Genomic DNA, 14,393 nt, shown 5'->3' on the forward strand with positions numbered 1-14,393 from the left:
AAGTACTTGGGGATTTTAGAGGGCTCTGATTTAATGCATAATAAAGTCAAGGAATTAACTTCAGCCAAGTACATTCAACGAATTCACAAGATATTAAAGTCCAAATTGAGTGGAGGAAACATCATAAAAGCCATAAATACCTGGGCTATACCTGTGATTCGATACTCTTCAGGAATAATTGATGGACCCAGATAGAGTTGGACAGGTTGGACAGAAAAACAAGGAAGCTTACGACAATGAATCATGCTTTGCACCCTAAAAGTGATGTTGACCAATTATATCTACCAAGAGCAGAGGGTGGTCAAGGACTCCTACAAAGTAAAACAGACTGTGGAAGAAGAAAAACACAGCTTGAATGATTACATCCAGAAAAGTGAAGAACCAATGATTACGGAAGTAAATAAAGGAGGCCTTTTAAAGACAACTAAGTCAAAAGCTGAATATAAGAAAGAAGTAATTGAGAAGCGAGCTGAAAATTGGAAAAACAAGGCTATGCATAGCCAATACTTGAAAAGTATTGAAGGCAAAGCTGATCAAAAGCTAACTTGGAACTGGTTAAGATCAGAAGCACTGAAAAAAAGAAACAGAAGGCTTTATTTTGGCAGCTCAAGAACAAGCCTTAGCCACAAACTGCATGAAGGCAAAAATTTAACATGTTACCACCAACAGCAAATGTTGCCTCTGTAATGAGAAAGACAAGACAGTTGACCACTTGATCAGTGGGTGCAGCAAAATTTCACAAACTGACTACCTACAATGCCATGACCGTGTTGCTAAAATCATTCACTGGAAATTGTGCCAAAAGTTTGGATCTGAGTACAGCAAAAACCACTGGGACAATCAGGTTGAGAAGGTTTTAGAGAATGAGAAAGTCAAGATCTTGTGGGACTTCAGAATTCAGACTGACAGGCACTTGGCCCACAACACACCTGACATAACAATAGTTGAAAAGAAAAAAGTATGGGTTCATTGACATTGCAATACCTGGAGATGCACGAATTGAAGATAAACAGCAAGAAAAAATCACAAAGTACCGGGACCTGCAAATTGAAGTTGAACGACTGTGGAAAAAGAAATCGTGTGTTCTCCCGATTGTAATTGGAGCCCTTGGAGCAATACCTAAAGGGCTACCTCACTATTTGGAAATTTTAAATTTATCGGACTTGAACATTCTGATTCTACAAAAAACCACCCTACTTGGAACAGCTTATATCCTCCGATGTTACCTTAACAGTTCCTAGGTCCTTGGTTAGGACTCGAGCTGTTGAGCTACCAACCAGCCCCAAAGGCTGTGAATCTCACCAAAGATTAACCAAATAATAATAATAATAATAATAATAATAATAATAATAATAATAATAATAATAATCGGTGGGGCCCGACTAGTAACCAATGCCAAATCCGGCGAAACAACTGGCCGCTGTGATACAATTGTATAATAATAATAATAATAATAATAATAATAATAATAATAATAATAATAATCACTGCATCTGAGGGAATTGAAATGCCCAATGGCCAACTAATTAAATGCAAAGAAAATGAAGCCTACAAATACTTAGGCATTCTGCAGTTGGATAACATCAAGCATGGAGAAGTAAAAACTATTGTCAGGCGAGAGTACACCAACAGAGTTAGGAAAATTTTGAAATCTAAATTGAATGGTGGAAATACAATCAAGGCCATAAATACCTGGGCAATACCAGTTATAAGATACACAGCTGGCATAGTTAACTGGACACAAGCTGATTTGGACCTTTTGGACCGAAAAACCAGGAAACTAATGACAATGCACTACAGTTTACATCCACGTGGTGATACTGATAGACTATATCTGCCCCGAAAATCAGGTGGCAGAGGATTATTACAAGTGAAGCAAACAGTTGAAGAAGAAAAACATGCACTGGCTGATTATTTAAAAGACACTCAAGAACATCTATTAATCGAAGTAAAGAACAAAAATCTACTGAAGGCCCAACAGACAAAACAAGAATACAGAAAAGATGTGATAAAATCAAGAATGGAGAGTTGGCAGAACAAAGCACTGCATGGTCAATTTCTGGAAAAAATAAAAGATAAAGTGGACAGTGAACAAACTTGGTTATGGTTAAAAACAGGTACATTAAAGAAAGAAACAGAGTCACTAATCCTGGCTGCGCAAGAACAAGCTATCCGCACAAATGCCATTAAGGCCAAAATAGAAAAATCCTCTGATGATGCCAAATGCAGACTTTGCAAAGAAGCTGACGAAACTGTTGATCACATACTCAGCTGCTGTAAAAAAATCGCGCAGACTGATTATAAATTGCGGCACAATTCAGTAGCACAAATGATCCATTGGAATTTGTGCAAAAATTATAATATTAAAACAGCTACAAACTGGTGGGAACATCAGCCTGAAAAAGTCACCGAAAATCAGATGGTCAAGATCTTGTGGGATTTCCGTATACAAACCGACAAAATACTGGCGCATAATACACCAGACATCACACTGGTTGAGAAAAATAAGGTCACAATCATAGACATCGCAATACCAGGTGATAGCAGGGTCGCCGAGAAGGAACATGAAAAAATCGCAAGATACCAGGACTTAAAAATCGAAATTCAACGACTATGGCACAAACCAGCAGTGGTAATTCCAGTGGTAATTGGCACACTGGGTGCTATTCCAAAAGCACTGGAATTACATTTAAAACAGTTAAAAATTGACAAAATCACCATCAGTCAAATGCAAAAAGCCGCACTGCTTGGATCTGCACGCATATTACGAAAATACGTTACGACGTCCTAGGCCCCTGGGTGGGGCCCGACTAGTAACCAATGCCAAATCCGGAGAAACAACTGGCCGCTGTGATACAATTGTACAACAACAACAATGATGATGATAATAATAATAATAATAATAATAATAATAATAATAATAATTTTGACAATTAAAAATTGACAAAATCACCATCAGTCAAATGCAAAAAGCCGCACTGCTTGGATCTGCACGCATATTACAAAAATACGCACACATATTACAACGTCCTAGGCCCCTGGGTGGGGCCCGACTAGTAACCAATGCCAAATCCGGCGAAACAACTGGCCGCTGTGATACAATTGTATAATAATAATAATAATTGAAATTATTAAATTGAATGGTGGAAATACAATCAAAGCCATAAATACCTGGGCAATACCAGTTATAAGATACACAGCTGGTATAGTTAACTGGACACAAGCTGATTTGGACCTTTTGGACCGAAAAACCAGGAAACTAATGACAATGCACTACAGTTTACAACCACATGGTGATACTGATAGACTATATCTGCCCCGAAAATCAGATGGCAGAGGATTATTAAAAGTATGTATGTATTGTATGTATTTTATTATTTGTATGCCGCCCTTCTCCGGGAGGACTCAGGGCGGCGAACAATTCAAGGGGGGGAAAAAAGGGGGAACATAAAAGACAAAATACAAATAATAAAAGTAGACAACAGTCGCACAACCATACATGTCGAGAGGGGAGGGAACTCATCACCCCCAGGCCTGCCAGCAAAGCCAGGTTTTGACGGATTTTCGGAAGGCCTGGAGAGCGGTGAGGGTCCGAATCCCTGCGGGGAGTTCATTCCAGAGGGCCGGAGCTGCCACAGAGAAGGCCCTCCCCCGGGTAATAGCCAGGTGGCATTGGCTGGTAGACGGCACCCGGAGGAGGCCAACCCTGTGAGATCTAATGGGTCTGTGGGAGGTAATTGGCAGCAGGCGGTCTCTCAAGTGAAGCAAACAGTTGAAGAAGAAAAACATGCACTGGCTGATTATTTAAAAGAAAGTCAAAAATATCTATTAATCGAAGTAAAGAACAAAAATCTACTGAAGGCCCAACAGACGAAACAAGAATACAGAAAAGATGTGATAAAATCAAGAATGGAGAGTTGGCAGAACAAAGCACTGCATGGCCAATTTCTGGAAAAAATAAAAGATAAAGTGGACAATGAACAAACTTGGTTATGGTTAACAACAGGTGCATTAAAGAAAGAAACAGTCACTAATCCTGGCTGCGCAAGAACAAGCTATCCGCACAAATGCCATTAAGGCCAAAATCGAAAAATCCTCTGATGATGCCAAATGCAGACTTTGCAAAGAAGCTGATGAAACTGTTGATCACATACTCAGCTGCTGTAAAAAAATCGCGCAGACTGATTATAAATTGCGGCACAATTCAGTAGCACAAATGATCCATTGGAATTTGTGCAAAAATTATAATATTAAAACAGCAACAAACTGGTGGGAACATCAGCCTGAAAAAGTCACCGAAAAACAGATGGTCAAGATCTTGTGGGATTTCCATATACAAACAGACAAAATACTGGCGGATAATATACCAGACATCACACTGGTTGAGAAAAATAAGGTCACAATCATAGACATTGCAATACCAGGTGATAGCAGGGTCGCCGAGAAGGAACATGAAAAAATCGCAAAATACCAGGACTTAAAAATCGAAATTCAACGACTATGGCACAAACCAGCAGTAGTAATTCCAGTGGAAATTGGCACGTAATATGCGTGCAGATCCAAGCAGTGCGGCTTTTTGCATTTGACTGATGGTGATTTTGTCAATTTTTAACTGTTTTAAATGTAATTCCAGTGCGTTTGGAATAGCACCCAGTGTGCTGATCACCACTGGAATTACCACTGCTAGTTTGTGCCATAGTCATTGAATTTTGATTTTTAAGTCCTGGTATTTCGCGATTTTTTCATATTCCTTCTCATCGACCTTGCTATCACCTGGTATTGCGATGTCTATGATTGTAACCAGTGTGATGTCTGGTGTATTATGCGCCATTATTATTATTATTATACAATTGTATCACAGCGGCCAGTTGTTTCGCCGGATTTGGCATTGGTTACTAGTCGGGCCCCACCCAGGGGCCTAGGACGTCGTAACGTATTTTCGTAATATGCGTGCAGATCCAAGCAGTGCAGCTTTTTGCATTTGACTGATGGTGATTTTGTCAATTTTTAACTGTTTTAAATGTAATTCCAGTGCTTTTGGAATAGCACCCAATGTGCCAATTACCACTGGAATTACCACTGCTGGTTTGTGCCATAGTCGTTGAATTTCGATTTTTAAGTCCTGGTATTTTGCAATTTTTTTATGTTCCTTCTCGGCGACCCTGCTATCACCTGGTATTGCGATGTCTATGATTGTGACCTTATTTTTCTCAACCAGTGTGATGTCTGGTATATTATCCGCCAGTATTTTGTCTGTTTGTATATGGAAATCCCACAAGATCTTGACCATCTGTTTTTCGGTGACTTTTTCAGGCTGATGTTCCCACCAGTTTGTTGCTGTTTTAATATTATAATTTTTGCACAAATTCCAATGGATCATTTGTGCTACTGAATTGTGCTGCAATTTATTATACAATTGTATCACAGCGGCCAGTTGTTTTGCCGGATTTGGCATTGGTTACTAGTCGGGCTCCACCCAGGGACCTAGGACGTCATAATGTATTTTTGTAATATGCGTGCAGATCCAAGCAGTGCGGCTTTTTGCATTTGACTGATGGTGATTTTGTCAATTTTTAACTGTTTTAAATGTAATTCCAGTGCTTTTGGAATAGCACCCAATGTGCCAATTACCACTGGAATTACCACTGCTGGTTTGTGCCATAATCGTTGAATTTCGATTTTTAAGTCCTGGTATTTTGCAATTTTTTCATGTTCCTTCTCGGCGACCCTGCTATCCCCTGGTATTGCGATGTCTATGATTGTGACCTTATTTTTCTCAACCAGTGTGATGTCTGGTGTATTATGCACCAGTATTTTGTCTGTTTGTATACGGAAATCCCACAAGATCTTGACCATCTGATTTTCGGTGACTTTTTCAGGCTGATGTTCCCACCAGTTTGTTGCTGTTTTAATATTATAATTTTTGCACAAATTCCAGTGGATCATTTGTGCTACTGAATTGTGCCGCAATTTATAATCAGTCTGCGCAATTTTTTTACAGCAGCTGAGGATGTGATCAACAGTTTCATCAGCTTCTTTGCAAAGTCTGCATTTGGCATCATCAGAGGATTTTTCGATTTTGGCCTTAATGGCATTTGTGCGGATAGCTTGTTCTTGCGCAGCCAGGATTAGTGACTCTGTTTCTTTCTTTAATGCACCTGTTGTTAACCATAACCAAGTTTGTTCACTGTCCACTTTATCTTTTATTTTTCCAGAAATTGGCCATGCAGTGCTTTGTTCTGCCAACTCTCCATTCTTGATTTTATCACATCTTTTCTGTATTCTTGTTTCATCTGTTGGGCCTTCAGTAGATTTTTGTTCTTTACTTCGATTAATAGATGTTCTTGACTTTCTTTTAAATAATCAGCCAGTGCATGTTTTTCTTCTTCAACTGTTTGCTTCACTTGTAATAATCCTCTGCCACCTGATTTTCGGGGCAGGTATAATCTATCAGTATCACCATGTGGATGTAAACTGTAGTGCATTGTCATTAGTTTCCTGGTTTTTTGGTCCAAAATGTCCAAATCAGCTTGTGTCCAGTTAACTATACCAGCTGTGTATCTTATAACTGGTATTGCCCAGGTATTTATGGCCTTGATTGTATTTCCACCATTCAATTTAGATTTCAAAATTTTCCTAACTCTGTTGGTGTACTCTCGCCTGACAATAGTTTTTACTTCTCCATGCTTGATGTTAACCAACTGCAGAATGCCTATGTATTTGTAGGCTTCATGTTCATTGTATTTAAATAGTTGGCCATTGGGCATTTCAATTCCCTCACATGCAGTGATTTTGCCCCTTTTTATGGATACAGTGGCACATTTTTCCATGCCAAACTGCATTGAAATATCTGTGCTGAATACTCGGACTGTGTTTGTCAATGATTAGATTTCTATTTCTGACTTTCCATAGAGTTTCAAATCATCCATATATAGTAAATGCGAATTTTTTTCAGCTTCTTTGGCTGTTTGGTAGCCTAATTTCATTTTTTTTAAGATTACTGATAGTGGGATCATTGCGATGATGAAGAGAAGAGGTGAAAGTGAGTCACCCTGGAAAATTCCTCGCTTGATATTAACCATTCCGTAGATCTCATTCCCTACTGCCAACTCAGTTCTCCATTGTTTCATCGCCTTTTCAGTAAAGGATGTAATATTTTTGCTAATGCCAGTTGTTTGTAAGCATTTTATGATCCAACTATGTGGCAGTGAGTCAAGTGCTTTTTTGTAATCAATCCAGACCATATTCAAGTTCGTTTTTCTGTTCTTACAATTTTCTAATATCATTTTATCAATTAGGAGCTGATCTTTTGTGCCCCTGCTCCTTCTTTTGTTGCCTTTTTGCTCTACTGGCAAGATGTTGTTTGTTTCCAAATAATCCATCATGTTATCTGCAATAATGCCTGTGAGTAATTTGAAGGTTGTTGGCAAGCATGTTATTGGTCTGTAGTTTTCAGGTGTTGTTCCTTTAGTTGCATCTTTCTGAATCAAGTATGTTTTTCCAGTTGTCAACCATTTATCCATTTGGCCTTTTTGTAAAATTTCATTCAGTTGCCTGGCCAATATTGCATGTAAACTGGTCAGATATTTGAGCCACAAACCATGTAATTGGTCCTTTCCAGGTGATGTCCAATTCTTTACCTTTTTTACTCGATTTTTGACCATCTCAGTTGTTGTTTCTAATACTTGCATTTGTTTGTTGCCAATGCTTTTCTCAAAGTCATGTATCCACTTTGCTTCCTTGTTGTAGTCCTTTGCATTTTCCCACAATTTTTTCCAGAATTCAACTGTGGCCTGTTTTTCTGGTTTTTCACTTTTGGTGTGAAAAACCATTCCACCATTCACATTAAGACTTTGATAAAAACGCCGTTGGTCTGATCGAAATTGCTGATTTTGTTTATATTGGATGATTCGTGCCTCATATCTTTCAATTTTTCTAGCTGTTGCTATTATCTGCTGTTTTACAATCTCTACAGCTTCATTGATGTTTCTTGTATCCAATCTATATCTTCTGATTAACCGATCTATGATTTTTTTGTTTTTGAGCCATTGCTCATGCATGTTCTTTAAGTTACTAGCATCTGCCCTTAATTTTTTGACTTTTTGTTCTAATCGGATTTTCCACTTTGGCTTTGATGCTTTTTCTGTTGTGTGACTAGGTACTTTGATTTTAATGCCTAGTTCATTAGTGACTATTACAGCTGTGCTGTACATTAACTGGTTTGTTTCTAAGATGGATCCTGATTCAATTGTTGAAAACACTGCATTAACCATTTTCATGATAGGGGCCAAAATTTTCTTAGGCACAGTTTTTAGTGATGGTAAACATTGCCTTTCCTCATTAAGCAGAAAAGGCTCCATGATCTTATCCTTCAATTCTTTTTGTTTTTGAGTTAGTTCATCAGTTGGTTCAGTGATAACTGGTTCTAGTGGTGGTGATGTTATTTCCTCCCCGAGAGCTTCTTCTGGGAGTTCTACTATAATGTCTTTAGTTGTGTCTTGAATATCAGTTATTTCCGCTTGTGATATTGTTTTTTGGGTTTTGCAATTTGCCTGAATTTCCTCATGTTCAACTTCACTAAACACTTTATTCCGTATAATAAATCGCCTTTGATCTGCTAGTCGTTGTTCACTAACATTTGAATCTGGATATTGTTGTTTCCATAATTCATACATTCGCTTTAAATAGCCTCTTTTTTCTGGCTCTGAGTTGTAGTAACAGGCCATTATGGCACGATTTTCATCTGCACTATATTTTTGTCATTTTGTTGGCTGGTCCACTTGTAGCCCACTTGTTGATGGATGTCCAGGGACCCCAACATCCACCACAGCCCTTGTTAACCTGCGCGACGACCGATGCGGTATGGAATTCTTATTTGTTTTTTTCACCATATTGTATGGGTTGGCAGGTTTATTATTATTATTATTATTATTATTATTATTATTATTATTATTATTTCCCAATGAATAGTACTTAATGATAGAAATACCCATCACTGTAAAAATCATTTTATGCAGACATATTCACAGTATGTTGAAAAGAGTCTTTCTTAATGTATTAAGCATCTCATAGAGATAAAGTTTCCTATAAATCATACTTGACATTTAAAGATGCCATAAACACATACATTTGTAATTTTATTAACATTTTAACAATTGTGTGCAGATTAAGTAGTTTTTGTGGGAAACACCCATGACAACAGAGAAATGCAATGGCATTTAAGAAATGTTTCATGACAGTGAGAAAGAAAACAGCTCTTTTTCTCCACTTCCTGTTGCCTACTCCACTTTAATGTATATTCTTGACCAGAATTTCAACATTCCTTGCTCATTGTTTTTCTAGTCACTTAGGAAGATAGAAGGATTTTATACCATGAACTTTCTTCATCAAATTACTGAAAAAGTGAGAAAATTGAGTGATTTGGGAGAAACCAAAACAGGTGTCAGCCTCTCAAAATAGGAACCAGGTGAGGAAATAGATACTGCAATGGTTTCAGGTATACATATACTGTGCAGTGGGTTCCGACCGGTCCGCACCCGTACGCCTGTATCGATAGCAGAAATTGGGCCTACATTTGCATACTCATAGAGCCGGAGACCCCGTAGTGGTACTGTCCCTTCCCTAGCCTGCCCCTGCTTGCTCCCCCTGCCTGCCTGGTCACCGCTCTCTCTCTCTTGCCCTGCCTGTCTGCACCATGCTTGCCCCACCCACCCACTTCCTTTACTGGAGCGGAGGACTTGACTGTTAGAAGAAGCCCCGAGTTCATTCTCTTTGACAGCCACCTCATGTACAATGGGGTGGGGAGAAATCCATGTGTAGAGGGGCGGGGGGAGAAGGCTGAGCTTCTGCAAGGGATGGCCTTCTCCCCCCTCTAATGCATGGATTTCTCCCCACTCCATTGCCCTCCTCCTGCAAGCAACAGGTGCCTCAGAGACTCGGCAGGCAGCTCAAGGGAGACAATGGCCACGGTGACTTCACTCCCCAGGAGCTGCCGCCGCCGCCTAAGCCCTCCCAGGAGCTAAGCAGAGCAGGACCCCCAAAAGCCAAACGTCTCTCCTTTCCAGTCATCGCTGTCTGTTGGTCTGATTCCCCAATGCAATTCGTGGAGCTGCTTACCCTCATGAAAACATTTTCAGGCTTTCAATGCCTATGGCTATAGATAGGAAGACGGGAGCATCTCAGAAGTGAAGCCTTTGGTGCCAAGTGCCAAGTCCCCCTTCTGCCCCCATGAAAATCACCCCCACCCCACTCACTCCAGTTAAATGTGCGTAGGGTGATAGAGTTAGTTTTAAATGGATAGTGAGGCTTATTTGCCAGCCTCCCAGCTGGCAAAACATAAACTTTCACCAACAGGAAGGGATGTGTGTGAGAGAGAGAGTGGGGGGGGGGAGAGAGAAAGAAAGAAAAAGAGTGAGAAAAAGGAAGAGAAAGGAAGGAAGGGAGAGAGAGAAAAAGAGAGAGGCAAAGATAGAAAGAGAGAGAAAGAAAGAAAGAAAGAAAGGAAGGAAGGAAGGAAGGAAGGAAGGAAGAAAGAAAGAGAAAGAAAGAAAAAGAAAGTGGGAGAGAGACACACAAGAAAGAAAGGAAGAAGGAAGGAAGGAAGGAAGAAAGAAACAAAAAGAAAAGAAGGAAAGAAAGAAAGAAAGGGAGAGACACACAAGAAAGAAGGAAGGAAGGAGGGAAGAAAGAAAGACAGACAGACAGACAGACAGACAGACAGACAGACAGACAGACAGACAGACAGACATAATTTATGATCACAATTGAGCCCAAAATTTTGGTTGTTAAGCAAGAGCATTGTTAAGTGAGTTTCACCACATTTTACAATTTGGCCATGCCCGCCCAGTCACACGACTACCAAGCCACTCCCAGCCAGTCACATGACCACCAAGCCATGCCCACAAAATAGGCTACACCCACAGAATAGGTAGTAAAATATTTTGAAACCCACCACCGATACTATGTAAGTAAAATACAAGAATGTTGAAAGCATGTTCCTTCTGCCCTCTCTTACAAGTTAGGGTTATTCTGAGTTTCTTTCTCAATAATTCCCCTTTTCTAGGACTGAACTTGCTATTTTTTCTTCCTTAGTGTTTTTTCATTCCTTAAAAGTTATTTCACATTCTTCTACATGGAGAAACATTCATGGTTGAGGGAATAAATAAAAAATTCTTTCTTACCTGCCCAAAATTCCATGGCCTTCCACGAATATTTGCTACTGATCCTACATAAATGTAGCCAGTATCATTGAGGATGTACTCCACTCTTTCATCATCATTTGGCATAAAAACAGAATCTGCTAAAATAGACATGTAAGCAGATTTAGGAGGCCAAGACCTTATGCAATGAAATATCAACAGGATCATCAACAATGGGGTGGAGGAGGAGGTTAATTTATTTTCTTCACAGTTTGAATCCATTCAGGGTAATGCTCTGAATCTCTTTGGCTGGGAAACTGTATACTTAGGGATGGACACCAAAAACAGTGACTGTTGGTCTCCAAAATAATGTGGTGAATTTTCAGATAAGCAGACTGATAGATTTCAGTTCAGAGCCTTTCTTATTAATATGTTCTAGGTTTTCTTATACAGCTACAGTTACCCAAGAATTACAGAAGATTAAATATTCAATTAAGGTTTTCCTTGACTAAATCTCTACTTGTTTAATGGGTAAAATTTATCTCTCTGGAGTTCTATCCATATCATATAAGAACAGCCCTGCTGAATCAGACCAAGGTCCATCTGTTTCCCACAGTGGCCTCCCAGGTCCTGTTTGAACAACAGGTGGAGTTGTGGCCAGGAGAGCTTCAGCCCAATTTTGGTTGATGTACTAGTACATCTCTATCTGGGGCAGGAAAATCTTAAATGCAATGACTCATGCCTGTAAAACTATCTGTTTGTTATTGCTAGACTAATATACTATTTTCCAGATTTTATTTTCCTGGACTCCAAGATCACCGCAGATGGGGAGTGCAGTCAAGAAATTAAAAGATGGGAAATAGTGGTAAATATTGGAGAAGCAAGGGACAAGGGTAAAATGCATGCGGAATGATTTACGTTGTTTAAATCCTATTAGAAGGGAAAGCTTGATGAGATTATTTTAAGATAGAATGCAAACTGATTCTTGTGTAAAGTAATATTTGAATATGTGGAATGATCCACGCTGCTTAAATTTTACTAGAAGGGAAAGTTTGGTGAGATTATTTTGAGCTAGATTGTAAATTGATGTCTGCACAAATTTGTATAAATTTTGACTCTTGGGTGAATTACTGTTCGAAAATAAGGTTAAGAAAGATTATTTGGAGGGACTATGGGAAATAGTGGTAAACATCAGAGAAGCAAGGGACGAGGGTAAAATGTATGCGGAATGATTTACGTTGTTTAAATCCTATTAGAAGGGAAAGCTTGATGAGATTATTTTAAGATAGAATGCAAACTGATTCTTGTGTAAAGTAATATTTGAATATGTGGAATGACCCACGCTGCTTAAATTTTACTAGAAGGGAAAGTTTGGTGAGATTATTTTGAGTTGGATTGTAAACTGATGTCTGCACAAATTTGTATAAATGTTTATTTGAATATAAGGTTAAGGAAGATGAATTGGAGAGTCTACAGGAGGGTGGGGTAAATAACAAAGAAGCAAGAGACGAGAATAAAATACATACAGAATGATTTATACTGTTTAAACATAAATAAAGATGGGGGGCTGAGCTTAATACAAAGAGTTCTTTTTTTTCTTTTTTTCTCTTTTTTTTCTTTTCTTTTCCTTTTTATAATTTGTAATTTCTTTTTATCTATTTTTTTTATATTACTTTTATTTTTAATTCATACGATCATAAGATACTTTAGAAGGGGTTTGACAGAGGGCAGTGCCAGGTGTGGGCCCTGGGAAGTCGGGGGGATTAGGGATGGGGATCTATGGGGGGTGGGTGGGTGGGTGCTAATATAGTTTCAATAAGAAGAAGAATGCACTTGTATATGGTTGTTCTTTCTTTTTTCTTTTCTTTCTTTATATTTTTTTTTCCTTGGTTTATTTTATTTATTTTTTATTCTTTATTTTTTATCATATTATAGTTCAATATTAATAAATAAGAGCTGAATAAAGGAACACACCAAGGGGAGAGGTAGAGGGAAAGAAGAGGGAGGAGTAAGGAAGGAGTAAGGGGAATGTAAGGAGGGCGTAAGGGGAATGCTAGGAGGAAGGGGAGAAAGGAAGGTTTGAGGGGAAAGGGAAGTAGGGAAGGGGAGTGTTAGAGGGAGGAAAGGAAAGCTGGAGGGGGAAGATGGGGTGTATGGAGGATGGAAGTGTCAGGTGGGGTTGTGAATGATGAGTTTTCTTTTTTTATTTTATTTTATTTCTTTTCTTATAGCAAATATCCAGTATATAAGTGACTGTAAAATGGAATGTGAAAATGAATAAAATATATATTTAAAAAAGAAATTAAAAGACGCTTGCTCCAGGAGAAGAAAGCTATGGCAAATCTAGACAGCATACTAAAAAGTAGACACATCACCCTGCCAACAAAAGTATGTATAGTCAAGGCTATGGTTTTTCCGGTTGCAATGTGTGGCTGTGAAAGCTGGACCATAAGAAAGGCTGAGTGCCAAAGAATTGAGGCCTTTGAACTATGGTGCTGGAGAAGACTCCTGTGTGTCTCTTGGACTGCAAGGCGATGAAACCGGTCAGTCCTAGAGGAGATCAACCCTGACTGCTCTTTAGAAGACCAGATCCTGAAGATGAAACTTAAATACTTTGGCCACCTAATGGGAAGGAAGAACTCACTGGAGAAGAGCCTAATGCTGGGAAAGATTGAGGGCAAAAGAAGGGGACGACAGAGAATGAGATGGCTGGATCGAGTCACTGAAGCAGTTGGCGAGAGTTTAAATGGATTCCAGAGGATGGTAGAGGACAGGAAGGCCTGGAGGAATGTTGTCCATGGGGTCATAATGGGTTGGACACGACTTCACAACTAACAACAATAAAATGTACTAAACTTCCAATTGTTTTTAATACAGGCATGAGCTGCACAATGGTGCACAACATACTTCAGGGAATTCAGGGATAGGGATGAGGGTGAGACAGGAGGCCCTGGTTTTTGATTGCAGCTACCATCATTTGGAATAGCTACCTGGTTAAAAGGAAATTGACTGACTGGCTTTTGCAAAATGTTTATAGAATACCTCTTTAATAGAGTATTACAAGACTCTAATTATTATTTTATTATTGCTTTTCTACTATTCCCCCCCCCCCCAGTGGATGTTTTAATTGTATACTATATGTCTATAACTGTGAACCACTGGGAATCCTCAACTAAATTAGGTTTGTGGTCCTCTTTTCACGCTCTCCTTCCCTTCCCTCCCTCCCTCTCTCTTTCTTTCTTTTGCAGCAAACCC

At 39.1% G+C, this 14,393-nt stretch overlaps 1 protein-coding gene across 4 annotated transcripts in view; it reads right to left on the reverse strand.

Moving 5' to 3' along the window:
* The window catches only part of TGM4 (transglutaminase 4), a 106,958-nt gene that overhangs the window by 37,977 nt on the left and 54,588 nt on the right, over nucleotides 1-14,393 (reverse strand). For all 4 annotated transcript variants that reach the window (XR_015696380.1, XM_087712982.1, XM_087712984.1 and 1 more), the window contains one exon: nucleotides 11,181-11,299. Coding sequence is in view for 3 of the 4 variants with exons in the window: in XM_087712982.1 (XP_087569108.1) it covers nucleotides 11,181-11,299 (119 nt within the window). In the remaining variant the exon portion in view is untranslated. The remainder of the gene's footprint in view (nucleotides 1-11,180; nucleotides 11,300-14,393) is intronic.

Source organism: Thamnophis sirtalis, unplaced genomic scaffold, assembly GCF_051295495.1.
Source record: "Thamnophis sirtalis isolate CommonGarterSnake01/CBP01778 unplaced genomic scaffold, rThaSir2_p1.2 scaffold_4, whole genome shotgun sequence".
NCBI classification, from domain to species: domain Eukaryota; kingdom Metazoa; phylum Chordata; class Lepidosauria; order Squamata; family Natricidae; genus Thamnophis; species Thamnophis sirtalis.